The following is a 25,969-nucleotide window of genomic DNA, read 5'->3' as shown; positions in this document are numbered from 1 at the left end:
ACTCCCAATTTATGAGGTCAAGGACATTTTGTTCATTTCAAATCCCCTAGTACTGGCTATGTAAGGAGTCCCATAACACCGGTGAAATGAAAACCACAAAGTGGATGAAAAATGTTTCTGAGCTTAAATAGCTTGTAACTGTATGTTGGGGTACATACATGAACATACAGGACACATACACAAACATACTATCACAAAGGGGGCAACGGAAGATAGCCTGACACAGTGCAGGTGGCCATGGCTACCTGACTGACTCCCCCTTACACACACACACACACACACACACACACACACACACACACACACACACACACTTCTTTGGTAGGTTCTATTTATTGCACACCCATTGGGTGCAAGGGCCAGTCCCAGGCCCTGTCCAGAGAGTCCCCTGGCCCTAAGGACCAGCTCCACTTTGTGGTGCTCTAAGCCCTTAGAGTCGTTACAAGCATTATTGGAAGGGAGGATGTGTGGCCCAGCAGGAAGGCAGGAGAGGCAACATGCCAGCTGAAGGGTGCCAGCTGAAGGGTGAGCAGCAGAGGCTTGCATTTGGGCCAGAAACCTCTTTGCACATATGGCTGAGCAGAGACAATGCGGCTGCTCCCTCAGGCCAGCCTCCTCCTCACAGACACAGCCCTAAGTCCCTGAGTATCCAGAACCTCCCCCGGAGAACAGGCATACCTGGGAAGAAGCCAACAAGAAGTGCAAGGGGAGTTCCCCAGGCAGGGCAGCAAAAGCCTGGGAGCTGCCCCAGGAATGAGAGATAGGTCCTGACAACCAGCTTTGAGGGGAATTGAAGGTGGAGGTGGGATGGGGGGGTGACTACAGAAAGCAGTGAGAACCCAGGTCTCCAATCTCCACCTCCACTGCCAGGCAGACTCCCAAGGAGAACTGTCACCATCATCACCCCCTAGAAAAGCTACCCTCATTACTCATTACTCTCAGGAAACAAAGGCTCCTTGTTCCAAGGGTTCTCCATAGAACTCTAGAGGCCCCCACTCCTACTGACCCTGGCTCAGGCCACAAGCTCTGCTCTGTTGATTAACAACAATTAGGCATGCAGCCTTTTCATGTACCCCCTGCCCCGGGAAGGGTATTGGCTGGTTGTAGGATAAAGCAGGCAGAAGATCTGAAGCTTGGAGCCCCACAGCATCCCTGAGCACTGAACCTACCAAGGACTCTTGTTAGAAGCTGTCCTCTACTGGGCAGTGCCAGAGTGACCCTGCTTACAAGACGGTGCTTAGGAATTCCCAAGAGGTCCTGCCCTATGCTTCTGGGACCATCTCCTGCTAGGTCACCTAAAAGTAAGACTGTTCCCAGTGGACAGACCTGGCTAGACAACCTCAAGCGACCTCCCAGAAACCCAGGCCCCATGTTTCAGAGGACAGAGTGCATGTGGGACAAATTCCGCAAGTGGAGCCAATTTCTCACTCAACCTTGCTCTTGAGTGATCACGGTTAGGATGATGGAGGAACCACCATTGGGGACAGAAGCAAGTATGGCAAGATTAAGGCAGTTCTAAAGAGCCGGGGAATGGAGACACAGGGAAATCAGCCCCATCCTTCATCACAGAAGCAGAGATGCCGTATCTATCCTTCACCAGGGTCCTGGCATCTCAGGTCCACTCCGGAGCAGTGGTCAGTGTCTGAGGGGGTAACAGCTTCACAGCTGGTTGCGGTTCCTCTTGGGAATGATCTTCCGGTAGGTTCTGCGCTCTGAGATGTTGCGTTTCACCTTGGCTGTGGTGGGGGCCTCATCCTGGTGCAGCGATGGGCTTGAGTGGGACTTCTTCAGGCTTGGCCTGGGCTCCTGAGAACCATCAGCTTCCTTCCCAAGCTGATCTTCCCACAGAGCCAGGTCCCCCAAAGGGAAGTGGAGACGGGTCACCAGGAGCTGCACATAGGTCTCATATCGAGTTTTCTGCAACACATAAATAACCACACCGCTTTAGCACAGTCAGTCCCAACTCCCAAAAGGCAGCTCACAGTTGTTTGAAGCCACGGAGATAGAGGTATGCCCTAATAGTTCTTAAGCATCTTTATAGAATGAGCCTCCTGGGGTCCAACCACACTTCTGAACAACTGGTACCTGTGGAACATGATGCTGACAACCCTCATCTGTATAATACTCCTGAGGTCTCTGGGGCTAGCATCTGCCCATCCCAGTTCACAACCCCACTGGACCCTACCCAGGGAAGTTATCTGGGTGTGGATTAGTTTCACGTGCTTCCTAAAGGATGAACTGGTCTGTGGACAAAGGGCCCAGCTGGGTTGTGATAGGGACAAGCTGGGTCCTTACCTTACCCAAAGACCTCTGGGAAGTGGGCAGTCACCGTGGTGAAGACAACCAGTAATCCAAAGGCCTGAGCAGAAACTCTGAAAGCTAGGGAGAGCCCGGCTGCAGAAGGGCCAGGTGGGCGCGAGTGGGAAACCCACTGAGGATGTCCCTTCCTGTCTTCCAGGTGCTGTGGGACTCACTCCATTCCTACACTGTACCTTGCCACGCCTTCCTTCCTGGTAGCTCTCTGCCCTGATCAGTGCCTTTAATGCCTCTGAAGCTGGTACTCGGCATTAGGCTCCCAGAGTGTGCGCTGATACAAGGCCATGGCGGAACTGGAGGATAGGGGTGGGGAGACTAGAATTAATAAAATCAACTCCAGTTGAGACCATGTAGGAAGGATACATGGCAGACATACCATGCTTCAGCTTTTTCATCTATATGATGAGGATTATAGACTCTTGTTTATCTAGTCTGGAATTGTAAATTGAGATATTCCTTGCAGGCAATACAAGCATTAGGAAGGATAATATAGTTTACAGGTTTTTTTTTTCATTATAGGAAAAGCTAAGTATAATCCTAAAAGGATTAAGTATACTATAAATATTCTTGGGATGAAAGGCAAAGGGTCTTTAGTGCTCTCAAACTCCACTCTGTGTTTGCCGCTGCAAACTCTAAGCCAGGCCTCCTGGGTCTGAGACAAAGACAACCAGGAGAGGGCGGCAGAGGACTCAGCCAGGGCAGCCGGAAAGACAACAAGCTGCTCACCTCGTGCTCTAGATATTCCTTCCGTAAGCGGTATTCTTCCAGCTCGCGGCTGCGGCCCCGTCGCTCCGGCAGGTTCCTCTGCAAATCCAGCAGGTCGTCTGAGGCAGCATCCAGGCAGTTCTCGTGGGATCGATGCTGCTCCTCCTGGAATAGAAAGGTGAAGGAGAAGCTGATCCCAATCTTCCGCCCCTTGCTGTTTCCTGACTCTCTCAAACTAATGATCCAGGCTGTGAAGACTCTCCCAACCCCAATCTGATCACGGGGTGCAGAGTACACTCCTCCCCCGCCCCCAATCTGCACCATGCCCAGTCTCTGTTGCTTAGGATGCCTGAATCCACCTCTGCCCTCCCTGCACCCCTGGCTAGTTAGGAGAGGCAGTACCAGGGAGCTCTGCACCGGGCTCATGGGCAGGATGGGCCTCACGAATCTGCGCTGGGAGCCCACTGCAGCTGGAAAGGGAGGTGCTGAGTGGGTAGCAGCCGCCAGGTTGATTCGTGCAATCCAGGAAGCCATTTCTTTGGCAGTACTGCAGGCAAAGGAGGTTGTGTGTCCCCAGGGATGCAGTTCTATCATCTGCCCTCCCCTCGCCTCACAACTCTGTTCCCTCCCCAAACCAAGAAGCCCAACACTAATGGGGGTGAAGTGGGGGGCACTGAATTTTATCTGATAGAGGAAAATGCAGGGTGGGAATAGAACTCATATCAAATGTCAGCTGTTGGTGGCATTCTAGATTCTTCTGTTAACATACAAACAAGAGGGTAGTGCCGAGGGGCCCGGAGGAGTCGCTGTATTCCCTGGCACCTTTCTGTCTGCACCCCACCCCCACCCAGCACTTCTCTCAGAACAGAATTCTAAGGTTTCCTGGCCAAGATAGTAGCTCCCATCAAGGCCGAGACCATAGACATTGAGAGGCAGCATTGAGCCTTGCTCTAGGGACTCACGGTGCCTGGAAGAGGTAGAGACGCCAGTCTGCAGTCCGAAGCTGGAAGACATGTGGCTTCTTGGTGTAGTGGGTGGCTGGGCTGGCTAGTGAGTGGTGCACTCCCACAGGCTCATCCACCATATGTCCTACCAAACTCTCTCCATCCAGCCATTGGCCCTCTCCCTGCCACCAGACACAGGGGCTCAGTGAAGATGTTATCAGCTGCCCATCTATCCCAAAGTTCTGGACTTCTCCTTGATGACCCCATTAGCTGGGTTCTCAATAGCATTTCAACAATTAGCATGGTTCCAGAATGATGCTGTCCCTGTCAGCTTTACACGCCCATAGCCTCAGTGGTGTCCCAAGATCCTATCCCCGATCTACAAAGACCTTTTCTGTCCTTCCTCCCTTCCTTCTCCCCAGCCCTGGGAGAGTCAGTAGTCTGCACTGTTGACTCCCTTCCTACCTTCAGGAAGTAGAGGACCATCCCTCTCAGTAAGGTGTGAAACATCTTCCAGCCTCGTTTGCCCCATGGCGCTGTCCCAAGGGGAGACATAAAAAGGTGGGTGTTGACGGAGTACATCCAGATGTACTCAGTACCACCCCAGGGAAGAGTCTGGCACACACCCCTTATGCCACCTCCTCACAAGGAGACACATGAACACACAGAGCACACTACCACAAGCAAACATGTGCAGTCAAAAAAGAGGTGGAAGTCTCCACATACCGAAACAAAACCAGAGAAAGAGAACTACTGCCATCAAACAGATGTTCTACTAGCTTACAAACAGATGGTCCTGCACACCAGCCCTCCCCCAGTCCCAGGTACACACACTTAGGCACAAATAATTCTACTCAGCCCCATTCTTACAAAGTGTGATGTGTTTGCCCACTCAGGGAGCACAGGGGAACCCCCTGAGCACCAATCCCTCATTCTTTCTCTTCTTAATGTCCTGGTCTTTGGCCAGAGGGAGGCCTGATTTCCTGTGGTCATCCCTGGGAGTCCCACTTAGCTACCATAGAGTTTCCTCTGTGGTTCTAGCTTAGTTAGTGCTCTGGTCAGGCAGCTGCCCTGGGAATAGGCTGCAAATGTCAACTCTGGTAGATTTTATCCCTGCCATTCCTTTTGCAGATGTCATATTCTGAGTGGATTCTGCAATGCTCTTTGCTCTTTAAGCGATGTGCTCAGACAATGCAAAAGTTCAAACCTTCTTACCTTAAAAGGTTCCATTCAGGTGCTATAATTTGTCAGAACCTGCCCCTGGAGCCAGTCCTCAGAACCAACTCCTCCAAGCCTCTCCCTCCTCCTGCCCCCATACGAAACACAGTCCCCTTCCACCTTCAACTGAGACACTAGTGTGCTTGTCTAGTCTTTGTCTCACCACAGGGGTGCTGGGGTCTGGAGATAACGAGACCTATTTTATACAGCATTCAGTTACCATCCAGGAAAGAAACACAGGTTGCTCATTCTTCTGTGTACCACAGTATAGGACAGGGTCCCCAAGTAGAGCTCTCCCTATACACCTCTCTGCCCCCTGCAGCAGACACTTACTCTTCTTGCCATCAGCAGTGTGATGCATCTTCCGAGCCAGGATGCCCTGCTTATAGGTGGGCATCGTGGGGTCCTGAGCCATCTGCAGGAAGGGGCTGCTTATCTTGCCAGCTGAGGGAGAGGGTTGGTCCTTCTCAGGTCTGTCTGCATCTTCTTCATCTCTGGATGGCAGAGAATCAGGGTAGGGATGCTGGTAGACCAAGTACCCTCTGCTTCTTGAGGTACTATACCCACCCCTCATCAGTTCTGGCTTCTCCAGCATTGCTCAAGTTCCTCTGCCCTTCCCCAAACTGGTCCAGCCCCCTGCTGCAGGCACCACCCACTCAGAGGCAGAACTATGTAGACCCCTCAATTTCTCTAGTTCTCAGGTGGGCGGCAGTGGGTAGACAGGCTTAGTGGCAGGGATGAAGGGCAAGAAGGGGAAGAAAGGGGAGCTCTCGCTTACACAGCCCATTCGAGCTTCTCACTGCGGATAGACCAGTAGAGGGCCTGGAACAGAAGCATATAGATCAGCAGGCGGTCTAGTCACTCATGTGGTTGGTACACATCTATGGGCATATGTAACACCTTTTCCTTCTACCCCATCATAGATGTTCTTCTCCAAAACAGGCAAGCATTCATGATCCATTTCTCCACTTTTCCACCCATCCATCCCTGTGCTGGATACTGGAGACAAAGATAGCGAAGAGGCCACGGTTCTGCTCTGCAGAAGCCAAGTGCATTCTAAACTAGTCCTTTGAGAAAGTGCATGAGTTACCCACATACTGTCTGTCCAGGGGTATCTGACAAAGGAGCATGGGTGAATGACACACCCACAATAAATATTTGATAAATGAATGAATGGATGCTGGGTTAGAATTTTGCAGTCACATTACAGATGTATTTTTATGGATGCATCTTGCTTGCTTTTGGAGCACTTGGTGTTCCTGGCAGGTACTTGGAGTATAGGAAGCATTCAATAGATGATCACCAAGTAGATAAAAAGAATCAGTGGTCCAACTGCTTATGAAGCTTGTGTCAGCCGGACATAGTGCATGGCCTTTGACAGCTTTCATTTCATCTTCATAATGACATAGTGAGGTGATAATTTCCTCCAGAAACAACTTGAATTGACCCAGGGACATGCTGCTGAAGACTCGGATTCAAACCAGGGACATTCAGCTCCCAAACCCAAGATCAGGATTTTCCATACATGGAACTCTGTGTCTCATACATTCAATCCCAGGACAGGACAAGACAAGTATTTGTCAGACTTCAAAGGGGAAAAAACTCTCCAGAGAATGTAATGAAACATTTTCAGATCCATAGAGTATGGTTCTATAGGTCCAAGGGTATCAATCTGTACAGACAACATACCCTAAGATGTCACTGATATTACCAGAGACACAATGGCAAGCCTTGTCCTCATAAAGACTTCATCCCAGCTGCGTCTAAGCTCTAATTTCCCCCTTGGAACTAGAGTTCTAGGCTACAGACAGAGAAGAGGGAGAGGGCCCGGGCCGTGTGAGGAAACCATACCTTCAGCAGCTCTTTGGGGAAGTTCCCACCATCCTGCAGGCCATTCAGGTTGGTTACAAATTCCTGACAGCTCATGCTCTTTCCAATGTTCTGTGGCCATGGAGAAATGGGACAGTTTGAACATTCCACCCTGATGTATTCCCAGTCTCTTGTCCTCTCTTCCTGCCTCATGCCACAACCCCTTCCCCATCTTCCAGATCCCCTACTTCTGTTCTTTAGCTGCTTCCCCACTCCTTACCTGTCCATGTAGGTCTGTGTTAAGGAGCATGATTGCACAGGTCAAGGTGTGTACAGAATCTGCCCCAGAGAGAGGAAAGTACAAAGCTCAATGGAATCTGGACCACACTAGGGGTGACCCCCTTCCCCTATTTCTCTACAGCCCCAATAGACTCCCAGCAGCTGCTGCTCAGAGAATCCCGTGTAAACACATGCTGTTTCTGTGCCAACCCCAGGTCCTGCCCCAGCCCTATTCCACCCTCCATACCTACTGAGGGGAAGGCTCCAGGATTGCAGTCATGGAAACGTTTGGAAAACTGGTAGAGAATTCGTTCCCGCTCCTGAGTCTCTCCACTGAGCACCAGGGCCTGGAGGAAACCACTGCCCAAGAAAGCCAGGATTGAGCAGAGCCACATTCTCCATAAAGCCAGGATTGAGCAGAGCCACATTCTCCATGAACTTGGAACCACTGCCCCACAGCTGTTACTAACCACCCCACACATCCAGCTCCTGCCTCCTCAGAAGTGCAGAAGGCCTTACCGGAGGGCTCGGTCCAGGCTCTGGCCTTCGAACTGGAAGAAAGACAAGTAGGCCTCGGCTACAGCCCTGCTGAAGTCATTGCTGCAGAGGGCAATGGAAATAAAAACAGTGCTGGGACCAGGTTGAGCTGTAGGTACAGAGGGGCCCCAGGGTAGCAAAAGCCAAAGAAGAGAAAAGTATAACCAGGCTAGGTGCCAGGTCCCAAGATAGCAGCCAGTGGCTTGCCTGCCCCTGTTGCTTGGTTCAGCGTTATCTTTGATTGGCCAGGTGGAATCTGGGTGGGCAAGGGGAGGAGTCGGGGTAGAGAGTTATTTCAAGTGAGACTGAGAACAAGCAGAGCCAGCTAAGTAGAGCGGTGGGGCGGGGAGGAACCAGAACAGATAAGGGGACAAGCAGTAATAAGGCTGGAGGAAAACTAGGGATATTGGTCAGGGGAAGGACGAGAGTGGATGGCCAGTGGAGGACACCCATGGGAAACTCAAAAGTCCCTTACTTCTTGCGTAGGTGGGCAGCTACTTCAGATTTCCGAAAACCATTCAGTTGATAGAGGCGCAGGGCTAGGCTCCATGCCCCCTTGTCATTTCTGATGTTATTAGCCAACTTCTCTCTAGATGATGATGGCCTCCAGCCTTCCTCTGGAGATTGAGCTTGGGGCATGGGGCTCTCAGGAAGCCTAGAAAAGTTCATTTGTGTCCTCACACTTGTGGTGCACATGAACATCAAGTGTTCTCCAAGGCCATGGGAAGAAATGGCCGAGCTCAGGGTTAGAACTCTGACTCTTGGGATCTGGAGAAGCTGAACCCAGGTCCTCAGAATGGAGATATATGTTCAAAGCCAGCCTGGCCTGGCCTAGGCTCGGACCAGATCTCAGAGAAGAGTTAGAGAAACAAGAGCCACAGGAGTGGAGCCAAGCTGGTGCCACATTTGCCCAGGTACCCACAAAGATACTTCAAGCTTATCTCATCTGGAGTGGCAGGGAGAGTCTTTTAGGTCTTCAGTGCTGGGCTGCCCACCCTTGATGAGGTAATGTGCTGGCTAGTTTTATGTCTGCTTAGCACAAGTCATCTGAAAGGAGGGAACCTTACTTGAGGAAATGCCCCCATAAGAATCCAGCTGTAAGGTATTTTCTTTATTGATGGGGAGGGCACAGCCCAGGCTGTGTAGTGCCATCCTTGGGCTAGTGGTTCTGTGTTCTACAAGAAAGAAGGCGGAGTAAAGCCGTGGAAGCTGGTTGGTTATCATGGCTTCTACATCAGCTCTTGTCTCCAGGTTCCTGCCCTATTTTGAGTTCCTGTCCTGACTTTCTTTGATGACAAACAGTGCTGTGGAAGTGTAAGCCAGATAAACCCTTTCCTTCCCAAGTTTCTTTGGTCATGTTGTTTCATCAGAGGACTAGAAACTCTTTAACTAATACAGGTAGGATTATTTCCCTCATCTGCAATTATCCATATGCCTCTATTCCCCAGCCTCAGCCCCAAACCTAACTCTTTGTTCTAGAGTCACGTAAGATGCAAGGTGTGAGGATTAGGTTGAGAACAGGGAACCAGGCTGGTTTCAGGAATGGCAAAAACTGGGGGAATCGGTGGAAGTCTCTGATTTACCCCTTCCTCTGTCTAACGCTCATACCATAAGACTGGCTGGTGACCCAGGCAAGCCATACTACAGGGAACACCTAAAAGTCAGGTTCTCAATCCCAGCCCTACCTGACTCATGTTCCCCTGAAACCTTACAACCAATGCCAGATCTCCGTTACCTAAATTACCAGCTTGAATAGGTGTAGGTCAGGTAGGCTAACTTGAGAAACAGTCACTGAGAAATGGCTAATTATTGGAGTTCACCCAACAGCCTCCTTCACACTAGCAAGTGGGCCAGTAGGTCGGTGCATCACCGCTGGTAACTCCCCGTTTCCTAAGCCTCCTCCGCCTCTCATCCCTCAATGGGGCAAAAATACAACAGTCACTGAAAAGTGAAATTCAAAATGCTAGGATTTGTGAGGTCCATGAAGGCAGTGCTAGCAGTCTGTAGAAATCACCAAGGAAAGCACTGGTGATGGGGAAGGGTGAGTCTACTGAGCCACTAATGATGGAGAGATAAAAAAATCAGGTGCTCATCACATTTAAAGAGGATCTAAATATGCTAATAAAGGGAGCCCTAAAATCTGCTTTAACAAATGACTCAGTGTTGTTGTTAAAACTATGTCCAGCCTGTTGGGGAACTGTATACTATTAATCAGTGAATCATATGCTATATGCATTGTAGCTCCATAAAGCTATATTAAAAAAAAAATGACTTCATGCACTTACTATGAAAAGCCAAGTATAAATGAGTGAGGTCAAGGAAATCAGAATTTGTGCATACTGTTAAGTATAATATTAAATGTTTTACTTATACCACACTTGCTGTCATTTACCCTGGGAAAGTCCAAGCTAGACCTGGTTTTTCCTTCATTTTCTCTGGAGCTTGCTGTTTTAGGTGAATTGACTTGCTTTGGCTGGGGATTGGGTTTGCTTTCGTCTTTGGTACAACGAACCTCCCTTTCAGATTCCAAGTCTTCTACGGGTTCCTAGCCTCTGAGAGCTCCTGGACAACTAAGTTTCCAGGTTTATGAAGAAGATGGCTCTTTGATTTGTGACACCAAGTAACATTCTATTGCCACCACCCAAGGATCCTGAAAATGGGAACAAGGTTCACCCTGTAGTTGCCACTATTAGGTCTATGGTCTAACCCCAGCTGGCTCCGGTTAGTCTCTTTAATACGACTCCCATTCAGCCACCCAGAAGAGAAATCCTTTCCCCATTGAGAGTCAGAAGGGCTGAAAGCCTTGAGGTAGTATACTGGGGCAGGTAGTCACCTCAGAAGGTTTTGTTATGGACCTGTTCCTACCTATGGCTGAAGTTCTGAGGTTACCACAGTTCCTGGTTATGGGCTCTAAGATATAGTATCCCTGTCCCAGCCAAGTCTCCCCCTGCTGAGATTCCAGGCAGCAACCAGGTCTAGGCACTTCAGTGAATTTCTCCCATTGACTTCAAGTTCAAAAACAATCTGTGATCTCTACTCACTAGTTTCTATGGACAGTCTTCCAAGCTTCACAGGGCTCCAGTCAGCCCCCCAAACTTCTTCTGGTCTTCCTCTCCTGGGGTCTAGCTGGGGAAATTGATGGTTCTGCTTCTGTATATTTAAGTCTTGACTCTCTGTAACTCTCTGTTCTTTTTGTTTTTAAACATTCCAGTCTTTTGAAACTATATATGTAGTGGCTATTCCTGGTTGTCAACTTGACTATATTTGGAATGAACTACAATCCAGAATTGGAAGGCTCACCAGTGAACCTAATCTGGAGACTGGGAGATAGAAGTTTCTGATCTGGATCTTGGTATGGAGATCTTGAGACACAGTGGTGATTGAATCCAGAAGATTAAGACAGGGAGATCTCCGAGTCCAAGGTCATCTGGGATTAAAGGTGTGGTGGCACACACCTTTAATCTGGGCTACACCTTCTGCTGGGGACCATATAAGGACATTGGAAGAAGGGAGTGGGGCTCTCGCTCTTTCGCCTTCTTGCNGTGTGGGACTCAGCAACTGCTAGATCCTTGGACTTCCATTCACAGCTACTACTGAACCATTGTTGGGATTTGGACTGCAGACTGTAAGTCATCAATAAATTCCTTTACTATATAGAGACTATCTGNAAGTTCTGTGACTCTAGAGAACCCTGACTAATACAATATATATATATATTATATATATATATATATATATATATATATATATATATATATATATGAAATAAGCATTTACACATTAAATTCAATGTCCATTTCTGATGCTCTACCCAAAGCAGGGTATTCTTATCACAACACAACTATGAGCCAAGGAGCCAGTTGTATTGAGACTCACCCTTCTGCAGAAGCCAAGTGAACATGGTGCTGGTTGGCTGAAGCGTCTTCACTTCTAGATGTATCTTCACATTCTGCCTCCTGCCTCAGGCTTGGGACCTCCTCTGTCTCCTCTTCCTTTAGGGAGCTCAACTCTGATTTATCCTTCTGGAGAAGGTGTGAGGCATCTTGTGGCCACTTGGGGCTATGGAGCTGAACCTGTGGGCTGCTATCCTGGGAAGATACTGGGCTGGGGCGGGGTCCAGAGCCTCTACCCTCAGATTCTGGGCAGTTAGGCTCCAGTAAAGAGGCTTGGCTCCCCCAGGGGGCCAAGGTGGAGAACATGGGCTCCTGGAAACAGCCAGCATCCCTCTCACCTGAGGAACAGCAGGAATGAGCATGCTCAGGGTTGGAGGCAGGAAAACAGCTGCCTGCTGCCTTCAGACCTCCTTCCCTCAGGTACTGCCCTGGCACTAGGCAGGATGTTCTATCCTGCTGTAGACACTGATATCCCCCTGTCTATCTGGTGGCAGAGTCCTGGACTCCAGTTCCCTAGATAGCTCAAGTCTCAGGGCCAGCTGAGCCAGTAAGACCCAGGCATTGGGAATGCTGCGTCTTGTATATAGCTCTTCATTGTATAAGCATTGGAAAGCTCATTTTATGTATGAAGACACAGAAGAATTAATCCTAAGCACCTCTGACTCCAACACAGAGCAATGAATCCAACAATGACCTTTGTCTCCACTCTGAATCCCAGAGACCCTCCCCCCTCAGTTTCCTAGATCCCCAGACTGGGTCTCACCTCTGTTCTGGGAGATAAGAGTTTCCTGGGACCTGAAAGGATCTTCTATCTGCAGTTCCTCAAGCATGGGTTGAGCCAGGTCAGAGTGGCTTTGGGATGTCTGTGAGCCCTGGAGACAAGAGCAATGAACAAAGAAGAGGGGAAAGAGCTGAAGTAAATTACATGGAGACTGAATGGAAGCCTCTCCTTCCTAGGAGTCCTTTCTCCCAGAGCCCATGGACAACAGTCTGGGTCCTCAGTTCAGAAAAGAAATGGTGGATGGAAGAAACCCATGGGTTCATGGTTCTTCACAGACTGAGAAGTTAGGTTCAGGGGGAAGTGACTTACCCAAGGCTGTACAGGATGTGTTGTGACAGGTCTAAGGTCAAATCCAAAGTTATCTGATTCTTGGATCAATTCATGATCGACAAAGGGTGCTTTAGGTGAGCCATGGCCAAGATCATCTTCACAAGAAGGCTGAAATAAGAGACCTGCGAAATCATTCCCGGCTCCTTCCCACTCCCCTTCTCACAAGTTGCTCAGTTGGCCCTGCCTGGACAGAGTTCCCAGGCTTCCCTTGAAAGACCCAGAACCTTAGAAGGAGGCCCTCAGACAGGCATCTCCAAAGGATGGCAGTCCTTTAACCACCATTGTTCTTTGGGAGTGTCATTTTGAATTCTCCTTATTTCTAAAGCAGAGAATTCCTGGGAAAACTGTCCCCCCTGCCCGTCCTACATAACTTGTGACAACCCTGATTGATATCAAGGCTCCTATGCCATTGTCCTGACAAGGGCCTGATCTACTGACCCTGCACAACAGGAAAATGAAGGATCCTGAGCTAAAAGAAACAAGATGTTCAAATCTCTCAAAAGAGTGGACTCCTAAAATAGACCGCTCTCTGGTGTGACAAAGGTCAGCTTTGGGATGCCCAGGAGGTAGGAGGGAAGATCCCAGAATGTCTTAAAACACCACAAAGGGAGAAGCTGCCTGTTCTCTGAGCCAGTCTCTCTAGCCTTAGCTCCTTGGAGCTGGTGACAGAGAGATTCCTGGGCTCCTGTGCATCTGAGTTCCAAATGACATTAATGTACTGATAAAATTTCCCATTATTCTGAAGTCTATATGAATTAATCTTTGTGAGAGTATATATGTGCGTGTGTGTGTGTGTGTGTGTGTGTGTGTGTGTGTGAGAGAGAGAGAGAGAGAGAGAGAGAGAGAGAGAGAGAGAGAGAGTATATATGTGTGTCTGTGTGCCTGTGTCTCTCTGTCTCTCTCTCTCTGTCTCTCTCTGTTGCTTTTACCTGAGCATGTCCAACATGTGGAAGACAGAGGTAATGGCCTCCTCTGTTGCTCTCCACCTTATTTTTTCAGATGGAGTATCTTACTAAACCCAGGGCTTGCTACTTTGGCTAGACCGTCTGGCCATTGAGATCCTGGGATTCCCATTTCCACTCTTTTCCCTGGAGTGTGGGTTTTCAGGTGTACATTGACACACCCAGCTTTTATATGGGTTCCAGGGACCCAAACTCAGCTCCCCAAGCTGGCACGACAAGCGCTTTACCCACTGTGCCATCTCTCCAGACACACACAAACTGGTCAGTTTGCTGTTCCATTAGCTCAGATCCCTCAAAATTCTACCTTCTGAGCAGTGCCCTATGCCTCCTGAGGAAGGCCCTTCCTGCCATGTCCCCAGCACAGTCATGCTCACTTCCTCAGCTAGCTTACCTCACCCTCCTGATCAGGAGGGACTGTGGGATCCCCTTCAGTGGATCCTAAGGCCAAGCAGGGGTGCATCTTATAGGAAGGCACAGGGGATGGAGGGGTGGAATACCCACCATGGTCAGCAGTGTCGCTCCCCAAATCCAGCTCACATTCTTGCCTCCAGAGCCCTGGGCCTTTTTGGAGAGGAAGATCCAGAGTTCGAGAGCTCTGATGCCAGGGCTTCATGTCTGGGTGGGAATTCGGGTACCCCCAGGAAAAGCATTCTCCTTCAGTGCTGGCGTCTGAGCAAGGGCTCTCCAGGAATAGGGGATTATCAAAGAAGATACTGTCCTCTTCAGCACCCCACTCTACGGAGGAGCCTGGAATTTTCTCCCTTGGCCAGGTCTGGTTCTCCTCCTCAGGCTCACTGCTGTCATCCCCCGAGTCTTCATCCTCCTCGGGTCGTCTGGGGCTCAGACCTTCATCTCCAAGGAGGTCCTTAGAGGGTGGTGGGATGCAGCACCTGAGTTCTGCTCTGAGTCCCTCTGTTTTCTCCAGCTCCTCCTCCAGGTCCAGGACACACATCTGGGCCTGCAGGATGCCAGCCCAGAATACCACCTGGGTGGATGAGCTCTGGTTTTGCTGTGGACTCCCCAAAGAGCTGTTGTCCTCCAGTGACCTCAGTGATGCTGGGGCCTGCCTGGCCTCCGCCTGTACCAAGCAGTTTTCTAGGTGAGTGAATTCCACGTCAGAGTTACCATGAGGAGCATCAGGTCTGGCAGGTCCTGGGGGGTCAGACGGACAAGTATGTTCCCGGCAAGGTTCAGAAGAGCCTGGACGGCCATGCATTTCACTTGGATATGCTTCTGGACAGGGTTGTAAGTTGTCTTCCAAGCAAATATTGAGACATTCCATGGGTCTGAGGTGGTCCCCCATCATCCACAGAGTGATGGCTGAGCAGGAGCCCTTGGTAGCATCTGTTTTCACAATCTCACAAATTAGTAGGTGCACAAGCCAAGGTGGAAACTGGAAATCCACATGTAGCCTGTAAATGCCCAAAGTGAGTGCATTTGAGAGGGACCATAATCCATTCAAGTCCTGTGTCCAAAGTGCTAGACACATTCAGAATCCACACCTGGGGCATCTAAACACTAAGAGACACTTCTACTCTGTGAGTCCTGCTATGGGGAAGGGTGTACCAGACATGCCCTGTGAACTCACAACTTCAAACTGGCATCAGAATGGCACTTGTTCTAAAGACACCCATCAGTTGGCTGAAGGGTTACAATGTGGCTCAGCACAAAAAGGATGCATGGGTCAGATCAGGCCTTTCTTTTGGGATAAGAGGATGGAGAGACAGAAGTAGGTGTAGCAGGAACAGCTAGAGCACCTAAGGACACCATGAGAGCGGCAGAATTGGGAAAAGACATGAAGCCAGAATGTGCAAGACTCAGATACAGGTTACAGAGGCAACGAGAAAGGAAGATGCTCATAGGAGCATCAGGAACCAAGACAACAAGGTCACATCAGAGTATGGGTCCTATTCGTGGGCCTGCACCATTGGAAAGGCCAGCCCCTAAAGCTGCTTCCTTATGTGCTGTGCACGGTGCTGCGATGTAAGGCAGAAGCCCTACAGCGTTCTCTGCTCACCCAGCCTTCTGAAAGACAAGCTCCAGTCCCTCTGCCCCGCCAAGGGGCACAGTGCTTGTTTCATGAAGTGGAGAGTGGGTGAGACCAGAAAGTAATAGCCACGTGTACCCAAGGCTTCGAATGCAAAGAAACTTTCTGGTACATCATTCCCTCTGCTGGTGGAGGTGGGCCCTCATCTGATGCAGCCAAGGACCATGTAGAAATGTTGCTGAGAATCAGGAGTCTCCACCATCTGTGTGAAATGCAAGCTTACATGGCTAACAAAATGGCCCCAGTTCCTCTTAGTGACTGGCTTATTTTAATCTACTGGACACTGACACTCAATGTGCCTGTCCTGTTTCCCTCTTGTGCCAGCCCCAGGAGGTGCAGAGGTAAGTACACGGACGAATGACATGTCTTTCCAGCATTAAACACACCCTGGTTTTGTCAAAAATCTCCTTATGTCTCACTTTCTTCTAATATAATCCTGTCTTGAAAGACTACAGGTGTGCCTGAAAACTCCAGACATATGTGGGGAGCAGCACAAACGAGCATGTGAGCTGAGTTCCCAATCTGCAGCTCTAGGTGATTCTCATACAGCCAAGAATGACAGCCCTGCCTATGTCTAAGGAGCTATGCTCCTCTTCACTAACACACATTCTGGCCCCTGGAGGATGACTATGCACGTGCCTTTCTGTCACATAGACAAGGAAGCCAGACCTGAGCCTTCATGCCTCGCAGCTCGAAAGGGAGCCCAGGTATGACTTTAGACCTCCTGCCTTTCAGTGCATGACTTAGACATCCCCTCTGCTGAGGGAACTTCCCCAGGGTTGCAGGGAGTGCTGCCTAGTTGGTCTAGCACCACCTCTTCAGAGCCTTCCTCAGGCTCCAAACCTGCAACTGTGTTCCTAGATCCTAGGCAGGTGGTACCGTGGGTGGGATGGTCTTAACTGAAACCCATAGAGGTGGTTCAATTCCTCCACGCTAAGCAATAGAACGTGTGGGGTGAATGAATAACACAGGCCTTGGAGTCACCTCTCCTCAGCACTGAGAGCTGAATGAATAAACCTAGAAGGTCAACGCTGCGACTGAGGGCCACTTGTGGAAGGCACCACCTCAGAGGAAGGCTGCCATCATTGTCACCCCAGGCTTGGCCTACTCTTAGACACTCAGCAAATGGTAATCCCCAGCGCATATACCGAGATTGGGTGACATCTATGTACTATTTAATGTCACCTAAAAGACATGGCTTTTGCCAGTGAGTATCATAGAGAAATGGAGTGGGGCTAATATGTACACCTGTCTCTCCATCTTCTAATTTCCCTTTTAAAAGACCCTAAGAAATAGAAAATAGAGTCCCTGAGTGGGTTTTTCCTTTTTACTCTGTTCTGACACCATGTCCCTTATTTTATTACAAATCTGGAGTTGCTCTATGATAATAAAGCTCTATGATAATAAAGCACCCTGGGAAAGGACCCTGGCCAGGCTTCAAGTCCCTCAGAGGGACTCACCCCCTCCCGGAAGATAAATTTCAGAAAAGCAGCGGCATTTTCTCTAATTAACCTTAGCTCTGAGTCAGACGGATGGCAATTGGTCTTACCTGTCAGTCTTCTCCGGGCCCTTCAATCTATCATCACATCTCCAGCCCCAGATGGTTGGAGAACATATAGCCTTTGCTATCTGTGTTAAAAGGGCAAGAGGGGCTACCTTACTCCCTATGCTGGTACTGATTTCTGCCCTCACTGCTCTCTGGGTAAGAGGCCTCAGATAGCCCTACTTCAGGGAAGGCATAAATATACCTCAGAAACTGCTATAGTTCAGACCCTTGAAGGTCCATGCATTAGAGGCCTGTCTCCAGCTTGGCGCTAGAAAACTTTAGAAGACCTCCCCTAGGGGAGGGGTCACTGGAAGCATGCCCATGAAAGGGACTTGGCCATGAACTGAATGGCTTTGCTCTGCCATGTGCTTCTACCATGATGTCATGCCTCCTTGTCACAAAACCAAAATGGTGGGGCCAGCCAGCCATGGGCTAGAACCTTTACAACTGTAAGCAAAAACACAGTCTTCTCTTTATAGGTGATTTTCTCAAATATTTGTCATAGTGACAGGAAACCAATATAAGATACGTTCTTTATGTTAACAACTTCCCTGAATCATGATCATTACCCTCGGTCCTGCCTGACAGAAAGGATCAAGTGAAAGATGGCCTTGTTAAGGCCTCCTCAAGTAACCACAGGGTACAGTGACTAACTAGTACGAGTGATCCACACTGAAGCTTGAAGGGAAGGATGGAAAGAAGCACACTGGTTACAGCTGCTGGAGTAGAAGGCAATTCAGCCCCACCCTCCCCCTCTTACCAGACCCCAAGGCAAAGCTTCACATTCCCCTCCTCCTCCCAGCTAAATCCTGATCTCTCTGGACCTGCCTGCATCCTTTCCTGTGTGTAATCCCTCCTCTTGTTCCCATTCCCTGACCCCCATACATCACATCTTACTGTGCGTCAGCCTCGAAGTCTCATCTAAGCATGTAGCCAGGATGATTCACATACTCTCATTACAGAATTCATCTGACAGGACATGTGTGATCTTGGAAATGGGAATGGGCACCAAAGCCTAGAGGGAGTACCATGTGTCTCTTTGAAATTAGGCACTTATACATACAAACATACATGCATGCATGCATACATACATACATACGTACAAGCATGCATACAATTATATAAATCAGCAATAATGGAATATATTTGTGGCTACCATGGACACTATTGAATATTAGGTTTTATTAGGTTTGCCTTCCCAGAAGAAAGCCAGTGTTTTTTCAAAGATGTGGGATGGGGAAGGAGAGGATGAGAGAAACTATAATTTTCTAGAGACCAAAGAGGAGAGAGCAGATCCCTGAGTCTGGTATCTGAAAGACCTAGGGAGAGAAGGTTCTAGGAGGCCAAGGGAAATTGAGGAAAAGGGGCAGAGAGGGGGGTTAAGAGAACTCAAACCTGCTGTGAGGGAGCTGGACACATAGATAACAGAGTCTATCATGTGCAAGGGCCTGGGTTAATATTCCATAATGTTTTCAAAAGAGTGAAAAACAAAACAGAACCCCAGCACTCCCAGTATCTGTGACATGCTTGAAACACCCTACTAATTTATCAAAAGTTCAAATTTAACTGGGTCTTATGTATTTTATTTGGCAACCTAACACCATGAGCGAGGGTACAGAATGGTATCCAGGCCCTGCAAATGGGTTACTTATCCAGTGGTACAGCCATGAGCTCATCACTCATCAAGCACCCCATGAATGAGGCAAACAAAAGCACTCTTGTCCCTAGCAAGAAAGCTAAGGTTTGCAAAGGCTTGCAAGGGTCTTTTAGCTTAGCCAGCAGGTGAGAGAGCTAGGGTCCCAACCCAGGTGTAAGGCTCCCCTAGACGCACTTTCATTTCCCACTCACACGTTAGCACGGTCCTTCCTTTTTTTTTTTTTTTTTTCCTTATATTTTTAGCATTCCTCCCTGAATGGATGGGTTGGGTGCCATCCATTCAGGAGGTCATCAGAAGGGTTTCGTCCTTCTGATGGCCATCATATCTGCCCAGCAAGTCATCTGAGAAGCACTGAGGTCAGCCTTTTTACCTCTGGATGGAGAAAGTCATCTCTTAGACAGAAGCAGGCCAGGAATGCGAGAGCAGAGCGTGTGCGTGCCTTAGGCATGCACCTAGAATTCTCTTCCCACATTCAGTGAAATTGCCCCACCCACGCCTCATATGGACTAGTTTATTTTGTGTTTGTGTAGTAAGAACTTGGGGGACCCAGTTCTCTCCTTTCATCATGTGGACTCCAGGGATAGAGATCTCGGGCTTGGTGGCAAGACCCTCTACTGGATGAACTATCTGACCAACCCAGTACGATCTCCTTTGAAATCTCTCATCTCAGGTTCTGAACAAAAGCTGCAAGGAATGGGTAAGATGGGTTCGGTTGCCTCTAAAACAAAGTGGCCCTCCATTTCTTCACAGTTCTGTGATGCTCAGGGAGTTTAAGGACACATTTAGTATTCTAGAGCATACAAGGGGAGGAGTGGTCAGGAAGGAGGCAAAGAGAGCAGCACCACCTCATTGAGCGCCTCTGCTTCAGTCTTGGTTCTGCATTTCAGGTAAGTTTTCCTTTTTCCTTTCCTTTCCTTTCCTTTCCTTTCCTTTCCTTTCCTTTCCTTTCCTTTCCTTTCCTTTCCTTTCCTTTCCTTTCCTTTTTCCTTTCCTCTCCTCTCCCCTCCCCTCCCCTCCTCTCCTCTCCTCTCCTCTCCTCTTTCCTTGCCATTTACTTGTTTATTTATTTGTATGTATGTATGTATGTATGTATGTATGTATGTATGTATGTATGTATGTATGTATATGAGTGCTCTGACTTCACATTAACCCAGAAGAGGGCATCAGATCCCATTTACAGATGGTTGTTAGCTACCGTGTGATTGCTGGGAGTTGAACTCAGGACCTCTGGAAGATCAGCTAGTACTCTTAACTGGAGGACATTTTTTAGGGGGAATGTTTTAAGGGCTCAGCTGTACATGTAGCTGGTAGAGAAAAGTGACATGGGAACCAGGAGGTCAGTCCCTCTTACCCTAGCCTAGAGCGTCAAGGACGGGTTTTCTTTTAGTTTTTCACTACCAGGTCTTCTTATGTACCGCCCCAGCTGGTTTTGAACTCACGCATGATACCAAGGCCTCTGCCTCCTCAATGTCAGAATTACGGAAGGTGTTCTCACATGCCTGGTTTATATGGTGCTGGGAATCAAACCCAGGGCTTTGTGCATGCTAGGCAAAGACTACCAACTGAGCAACACCCCTCGCCCAGCACTGGTTTTGGACTTGCAGGGAAGAGGGAACAAGAGGACACTTGAGTTTGCTTTCACTCTTGGCTTAACGATCCAGCTTGGTTTTCTAGCTTAAGAATGTGCAAGTGAATCTGGAGATAAGCTATTCCTGGGGAGGAAGGGTACAGCCTGGATCAGAGTGGCAGTGACGAATGCTGATGGAGAGGCTCACAGACTGTATTAACATCCTAACTCAAGATGTCTTCTCAGTCTAATTTTGTGGTTCTGCCATTCACACAGAAAAGCAAATGTAAACAATACACCCATGCTCTTACACACACACAGACACACACCTACCTCCTTGTCAGGCTTATCTAGATCCACATACTGTCTGTCAGCTCTTGGCCTGCTAGAGGAAACAGCCCTCAGCCCTCTGTCTGGAACATCCCACATACTCCACACACTCCATACCACACACTACACACACTATACACACTCCACACCACGCACTCCACACACTCCATACACTACACACCACACACACCACACACTATACACCATATACTACATACACTCCACACCACACACTCCACACCACACACTCCACACACTCCACACCACACACTCCACACACTCCACACCACACACTCCACACAATACACACCACACACTACAAACATTACACACCACACACTACACACAATACACACCACACACTACACACATTACACACCACACACTACATACACTACACACCACACACTACACACCACACACTACACACTACACACACTACACACCACACACTACACACCACACACTACACACACTCCAGTTGAATCTTCCAGATTCTGCAAGGCAGCCTGCTTCCTTCCTTTTAGCCCATAAGAACCCTGACCCTTCCAGGGGCATGGGAGGTGAGCTGTCTTGTCCCTGTGTAGCCTAGGCAGCAATAGTGTCCCCAGGGGAAGGAGCTACAACAAATGGAGTTTCTCGGAATGGAGGGACAAGACTAGTACCTCCACCTGAACTTGGGCCCAGAGCTCTGTGAGAACTGACTAGGGGAGGCCCCACCTCCTGCTTCCCAAGAGATCTCTCATGCAAATGTCAGGGGGTACGGAGCCCCCATAGGTCATGGTGAAACCAGCTGAGGCTCAAAAAGAGAGCAAAGAGTGACAGGATGGAAAGAAGGAGCTGACCTAAGTCAAAGCTCAGGTACAGCTGTGGCCAAGCTGTGAAGGCAGAGGACCCCTAAAAGCTCAGGCCACGCCTCCCCTTCCTTGGTCCTCTTACCCCAGCATCTGAGCAATGATCTCTAGATCAGTGGTTCCAATAGATCGATAGCTGGAGGGGGTGTGATGAGGCTCCACCGTCCTAGAGGTCTGGGGGACATGCCTACTTAGAGCCAATTTTTTTCAAGATAGGCTAAGTCTAAGAGTTCTGGTCCTGATGGGTCAACTTTCTCAACCCCTTTAGTAGAAGAATGACTCTAACTAGGGAATAATAGGCCCTGAAATATAAAAGCAGGAACTGAGGACCAGTTCCGAGGGACAATAGACGTTACAGTGTCTCATAGAGGGACACTTTTGGGAGTGACATGGTTCCATGTGTACATCAGGAAAACAGACCTAACTCAAAGACTAAACAAGTAGGAGAATGTCTCCTGCTTCTAACTCTAGTCTTTTGGATGGGGCCTTAGTACAGTGTGGAGCAGAGAGCACCTTATGGCCTTAAGGCCTGACTCCATTTCAGCAGCGGCCACACCCAGTGCTGCTCCAGCGCCCTCCTGGGACTCAAAGTCTTCAGGGTCTACAGTGAGGGCAAGCTGAAACCTCAACCACAACAGTCATGAGGACTTCAGGCAGGGTGCCTTGCCCCTTCACATTTTACCTTGTACCTTACAGGTTTCTAGAGGTCCTGGTGAAAGGAGGGGAAAACAGATATTAAAGAAGAGCCAGAGAGAGTTAGACGGAAGATAGACGGTGTGGAGGAAAGGTACGGCATGGCAAGAGACCAGTGAGGTTAGGCTCATGTCAGGTACACAAGCAGCGATCAAGCCCAGAAACTTCACTCCATCTGGTGTCCCTGTCCTTAGCCCTGGCCATGAGGGCTCACATAAAACTTTATTTTATGGTTCCCTAACCAGATTCCCCCAGCCTCACCAGCGCCGCCCTGTAAGCCCACCTAGCTTACCTTCAGGCTCTCCGGATCCGATCCGACCCCCCTTCCCCAGGAACTTCCTGCTGCGTAGTTGCCGCCTGCAAAGGCAGAGACTAAGCTTCCGACTTCCGTTCCCCTCACCACAGTGACACATACCCCTCCGCTCCCCAGGGCTCCCTAGCCCTCAGAGTAAGTAGCTCCCTCAGTACCTCATACTTCCTGCCCACAAGACAAGGGCCTCCACTTCCGGCTCCAGCATCTCCCAGGGCCCCCAAACCCTACCTATGAAAGCCATTGCTCTGGAGCACCTCCCCAGAAAGAACCTGCCACAGATTAGCCTCCCCACACCAGGGCCTGAGAGAAAGGGGAAGAATGGGAGGCCTGGGCTGCAAACGGCCCCTCTTCCTTCCTCCCTGAGGTTTTACCCCAGGTTCTGCCTCTGCCTCTGCTTAGTTCTGTGGTCCCCCCATCCGCCACTCCCCACCCCGAGGGTTAGCAATGAGAGACAGAGGGCCTCAACTCAAGCATTTTTTCACACAGGACATTTAATTTTGTTTTTGTTTATGTTTTTTCGAGACAGGATTTCTCTGTATAGCCCTGGCCGTCCTGGAACTCACTCTGTAGACCAGGCTGGCCTCGAACTCAGAAATCTGCCTGCCTCTGCCTCCCAAGAGCTGGGATTAAAGGCGTGCGCCACCACTGCCTGGCGGACATTTCCATTTTTATATGGTTATGACGGTGAAACCTGGCCTATTATCTTACACTTACCAAAGGTTCCCCTCAAAAGCTCCTTAGCCAGTAATCATTCTGACCGCATAAAGCACGACTGCTTCAGCCATTGTACAGACCCAGCTGCTGCTTCAGGTTGCACACATGGAAGTTGCGAAGCTAGATCCAAGCTAAGTCGTCAGAACTGATCAATGTCTGCTGATCAGACACAACAGTTCTAGACACAAGGCCCTGGGACGGGCTACAGTGCTTAGGAGTAAGATACAGAGGCCAGTGACAGCAACACTCAGGGTAAACCATCCATATCTTCAGTCGCAGCCCCACCCTTTTTCTGCTGAGGATCCCAGGACCCCACCCCAGCCCAGTTCACTCAGCTCTAGGTCTCACATACTCACTGCTTTCCCTGGACCCCCTTTCCGGGCCTGCCCACAACAGTGGTGCTGTCAAGCCTCAGTCATGGGCCTTCTGCGTGTGGCCTACAGTGAGAGGGCCTAACTGTAGCTCAGGCCTCCTCCAGCTGTGGGCACTTACCTGGACTCATGAACGCCTCTGGGTGTGGAGAGTCTTAAGAATTCTCTGTTCTGGGCTTGCTTTGCCCCCAGGCCCATTGCAGCTCAGTTCAGCCCAGGACTAGGTTTAGGTTGGTTAGCTTGCTGATAGCAGAGGGTGGGGTAGAAGGTAGGGCTTAGAGTCACGCTCAAGTCACCCCTCCCCCCCTCCAGCTTGTGCCGCAGGGTTAGGGTGGGGAAGAGAAAGATAGGTGGGGCTAGGCAAGTGCTCTGCAGCAAGAGCCACATAAGAGGAGGATGAGGAGCCTGCCTCAGACCTGGACCCACAGGCTGCTGCTAAGGTAGGGTTAGGGAATGAAAGTGAAACAAGACACAGTTAACATGACGTCAGCCAGCTCCAGGTAAGTATTTGATACATCACGTGAGACCATGCTGACCCGGGAATGCTCAGACCACGTAGTCGGTGAGACTAGCAAGTGATGTGCACAGCTTAATCTCACAAGTACCTCCAGTTCAGCAATCCTGGCTGATTCTCTCCTCCAAACTGCAGTACTTCCTGTATTCAGGATTTTACAACTCTCCACACAGCGGGGTAAACCTGAAACTCAAATGTATCACATAGAAGCAAACCTCTTCTCAGTCTCTAGCCTTGCCTCTGGTATGTAGCGCTCCAGCCAGGGCCTTCTGTGTTTCTGTCCCTACACTAGAAGCTGCTGATCAGCCAGGAATAAAACATGCTGCCTGTTCGCAGAGAGTTGCCAATCTAGAGACAGAAAATAAACAGGCACACTGGTTAACCTGCATCTGCTCATCAAAAGCCTAGACTGCTGGGAGGAAGGGGTGGGGAGAAACCAGGGAGGGGCCAGGTGACCTCAGTACTGCCTGAGGTCAGGGACACAGCCTACTCAGAGATAGATTCTGTCCACGTGGGATGGGACCAATAGGGAAAAGCAGCGTGAGCTGCAGTGTAATTCCTTACCTGGAATGGGAAATGTCTAATGCCCAGGAAACAGTCAGCATTTGGGTCTGGCACTGGGAGAGGTCCAGGGACAGGAGAGGCAGGGACCACCAGAGTGGACTGGATCTCCTACTAACTGTAGACCAAGGTGCATTTTAAGTTGGGAGTTGAAGGCCAAAGATTATGCATTTATTTTTACTATCATTTGTCTACTACAACTATCAGGGGCTACCTAAGAGCAAAACCCCAGTTAGGTGTCTTTGGGGGTGGAGTAGGGGACGAGAAGGATGCTCTATTGGGCAAGCTCAATAATGGCATAGAAGGGAGAGCCCGTCATTGGGGACAACTGAGAAGCCTGGCTGCTTACAGATGGGAGGGAAGTCAAGGGCAGCTTCTAGATGTCGACAAGTGCTAGCAATACCATTTGCTGACATGGAAAAGCCCCAGGCGGGGAAGCTTATGGGAAGAGCTTAGGAGTTTGACTTGGACTTAGCTATCTGTGGAATTCAGGCAGGCAACTGAACATCGTGCCTGGAGTTTAGGGGCTGGTGTGGCCCCAGAGAGGTATCTGAACACGGCATGTTGGGGCCCACCAGGACGGAAGGAGAGTGGTCTGTAAAGTAGGCTATCAAAAGGTAAGAGAAACAGAAGACAGCGTTGTCTCTGGAGGTTGCTTCTGAAGGAGGAAGTGGTTGGCCGTGCTGAAGTCGGCTGGACTGTCGAGGGCAATTAAAAAGAGAGTGAGCCTTCACTAAACATGGCCACCGAGAGCTTATGGATTGGTGGCACTGAGGTGAAGGTTGAAGCAGATGGCCATGATGTAAGAGAGGCAAGCAACATTGTCCTGTTGATTGGGGACTCTGCCCCAGCGCTCCACAGTACTCTGAGCTCCCTGAAGCTCCTCCCTTAGTGCTAGGTTCTGTTCATCTATGGGTCAGCAGCCTCCCCTGTGACCATGAGTTGTTATCACTTGATAGCAGAGTGCTTGACCTAAGCTGTCCCTCCTCCATTTGACCTGATTGCTCATCTCTTTCCTACTCACTTCA

General features: G+C 49.5%; 1 protein-coding gene across 2 annotated transcripts; it reads right to left on the bottom strand.

Annotated features, from left to right (window-relative positions):
- Window positions 1–102: 102 nt before the first annotated feature.
- Psd4 (pleckstrin and Sec7 domain containing 4) lies at window positions 103–22,826 on the bottom strand. 2 transcript variants are annotated; one of them, XM_021194354.2, is made up of 17 exons: window positions 22,761–22,826; window positions 14,166–15,186; window positions 12,792–12,920; window positions 12,465–12,573; window positions 11,685–12,039; window positions 8,284–8,463; window positions 7,791–7,871; window positions 7,519–7,631; window positions 7,273–7,331; window positions 7,035–7,124; window positions 5,962–6,005; window positions 5,517–5,677; window positions 4,431–4,501; window positions 3,984–4,147; window positions 3,424–3,568; window positions 3,043–3,186; window positions 103–1,917 (listed from the first exon to the last, which is right to left on the bottom strand). In XM_021194354.2, the coding sequence occupies exons 2-17, from the start codon at window positions 15,078–15,080 to the stop codon at window positions 1,660–1,662; spliced, it is 3,018 nt and encodes a 1,005-aa protein (XP_021050013.1). In that variant the 5' UTR covers window positions 15,081–15,186; window positions 22,761–22,826; the 3' UTR covers window positions 103–1,659. The 2 variants fall into 2 exon arrangements, with proteins under 2 accessions (XP_021050013.1, XP_029392234.1); XM_029536374.1 differs by lacking the exon at window positions 3,424–3,568 and having other exon boundaries at window positions 1,835–1,917.
- Between the last annotated feature and the right edge of the window lie 3,143 nt (window positions 22,827–25,969).

This window comes from Mus pahari, chromosome 3 (assembly GCF_900095145.1).
Source record: "Mus pahari chromosome 3, PAHARI_EIJ_v1.1, whole genome shotgun sequence".
In the NCBI taxonomy this organism is placed as follows: Eukaryota; Metazoa; Chordata; class Mammalia; order Rodentia; family Muridae; genus Mus; species Mus pahari.
This window is presented reverse-complemented; position numbering and strand designations above follow the sequence as displayed.

Coding starts and splice junctions, on each gene's coding strand:
- Psd4 (XM_021194354.2), bottom strand. CDS start 15,080: ATGATGGGGGACCACCTCAGACCCATGGAATGTCTCAATATTTGCTTG. Junction 12,040..12,464: donor TCTTATCTCCCAGAACAGAG/GTGAGACCCAGT, acceptor GCTGTTCCTCAG/GTGAGAGGGATGCTGGCTGT. Junction 4,502..5,516: donor CACTGCTGATGGCAAGAAGA/GTAAGTGTCTGC, acceptor CCCTTGGGACAG/CGCCATGGGGCAAACGAGGC.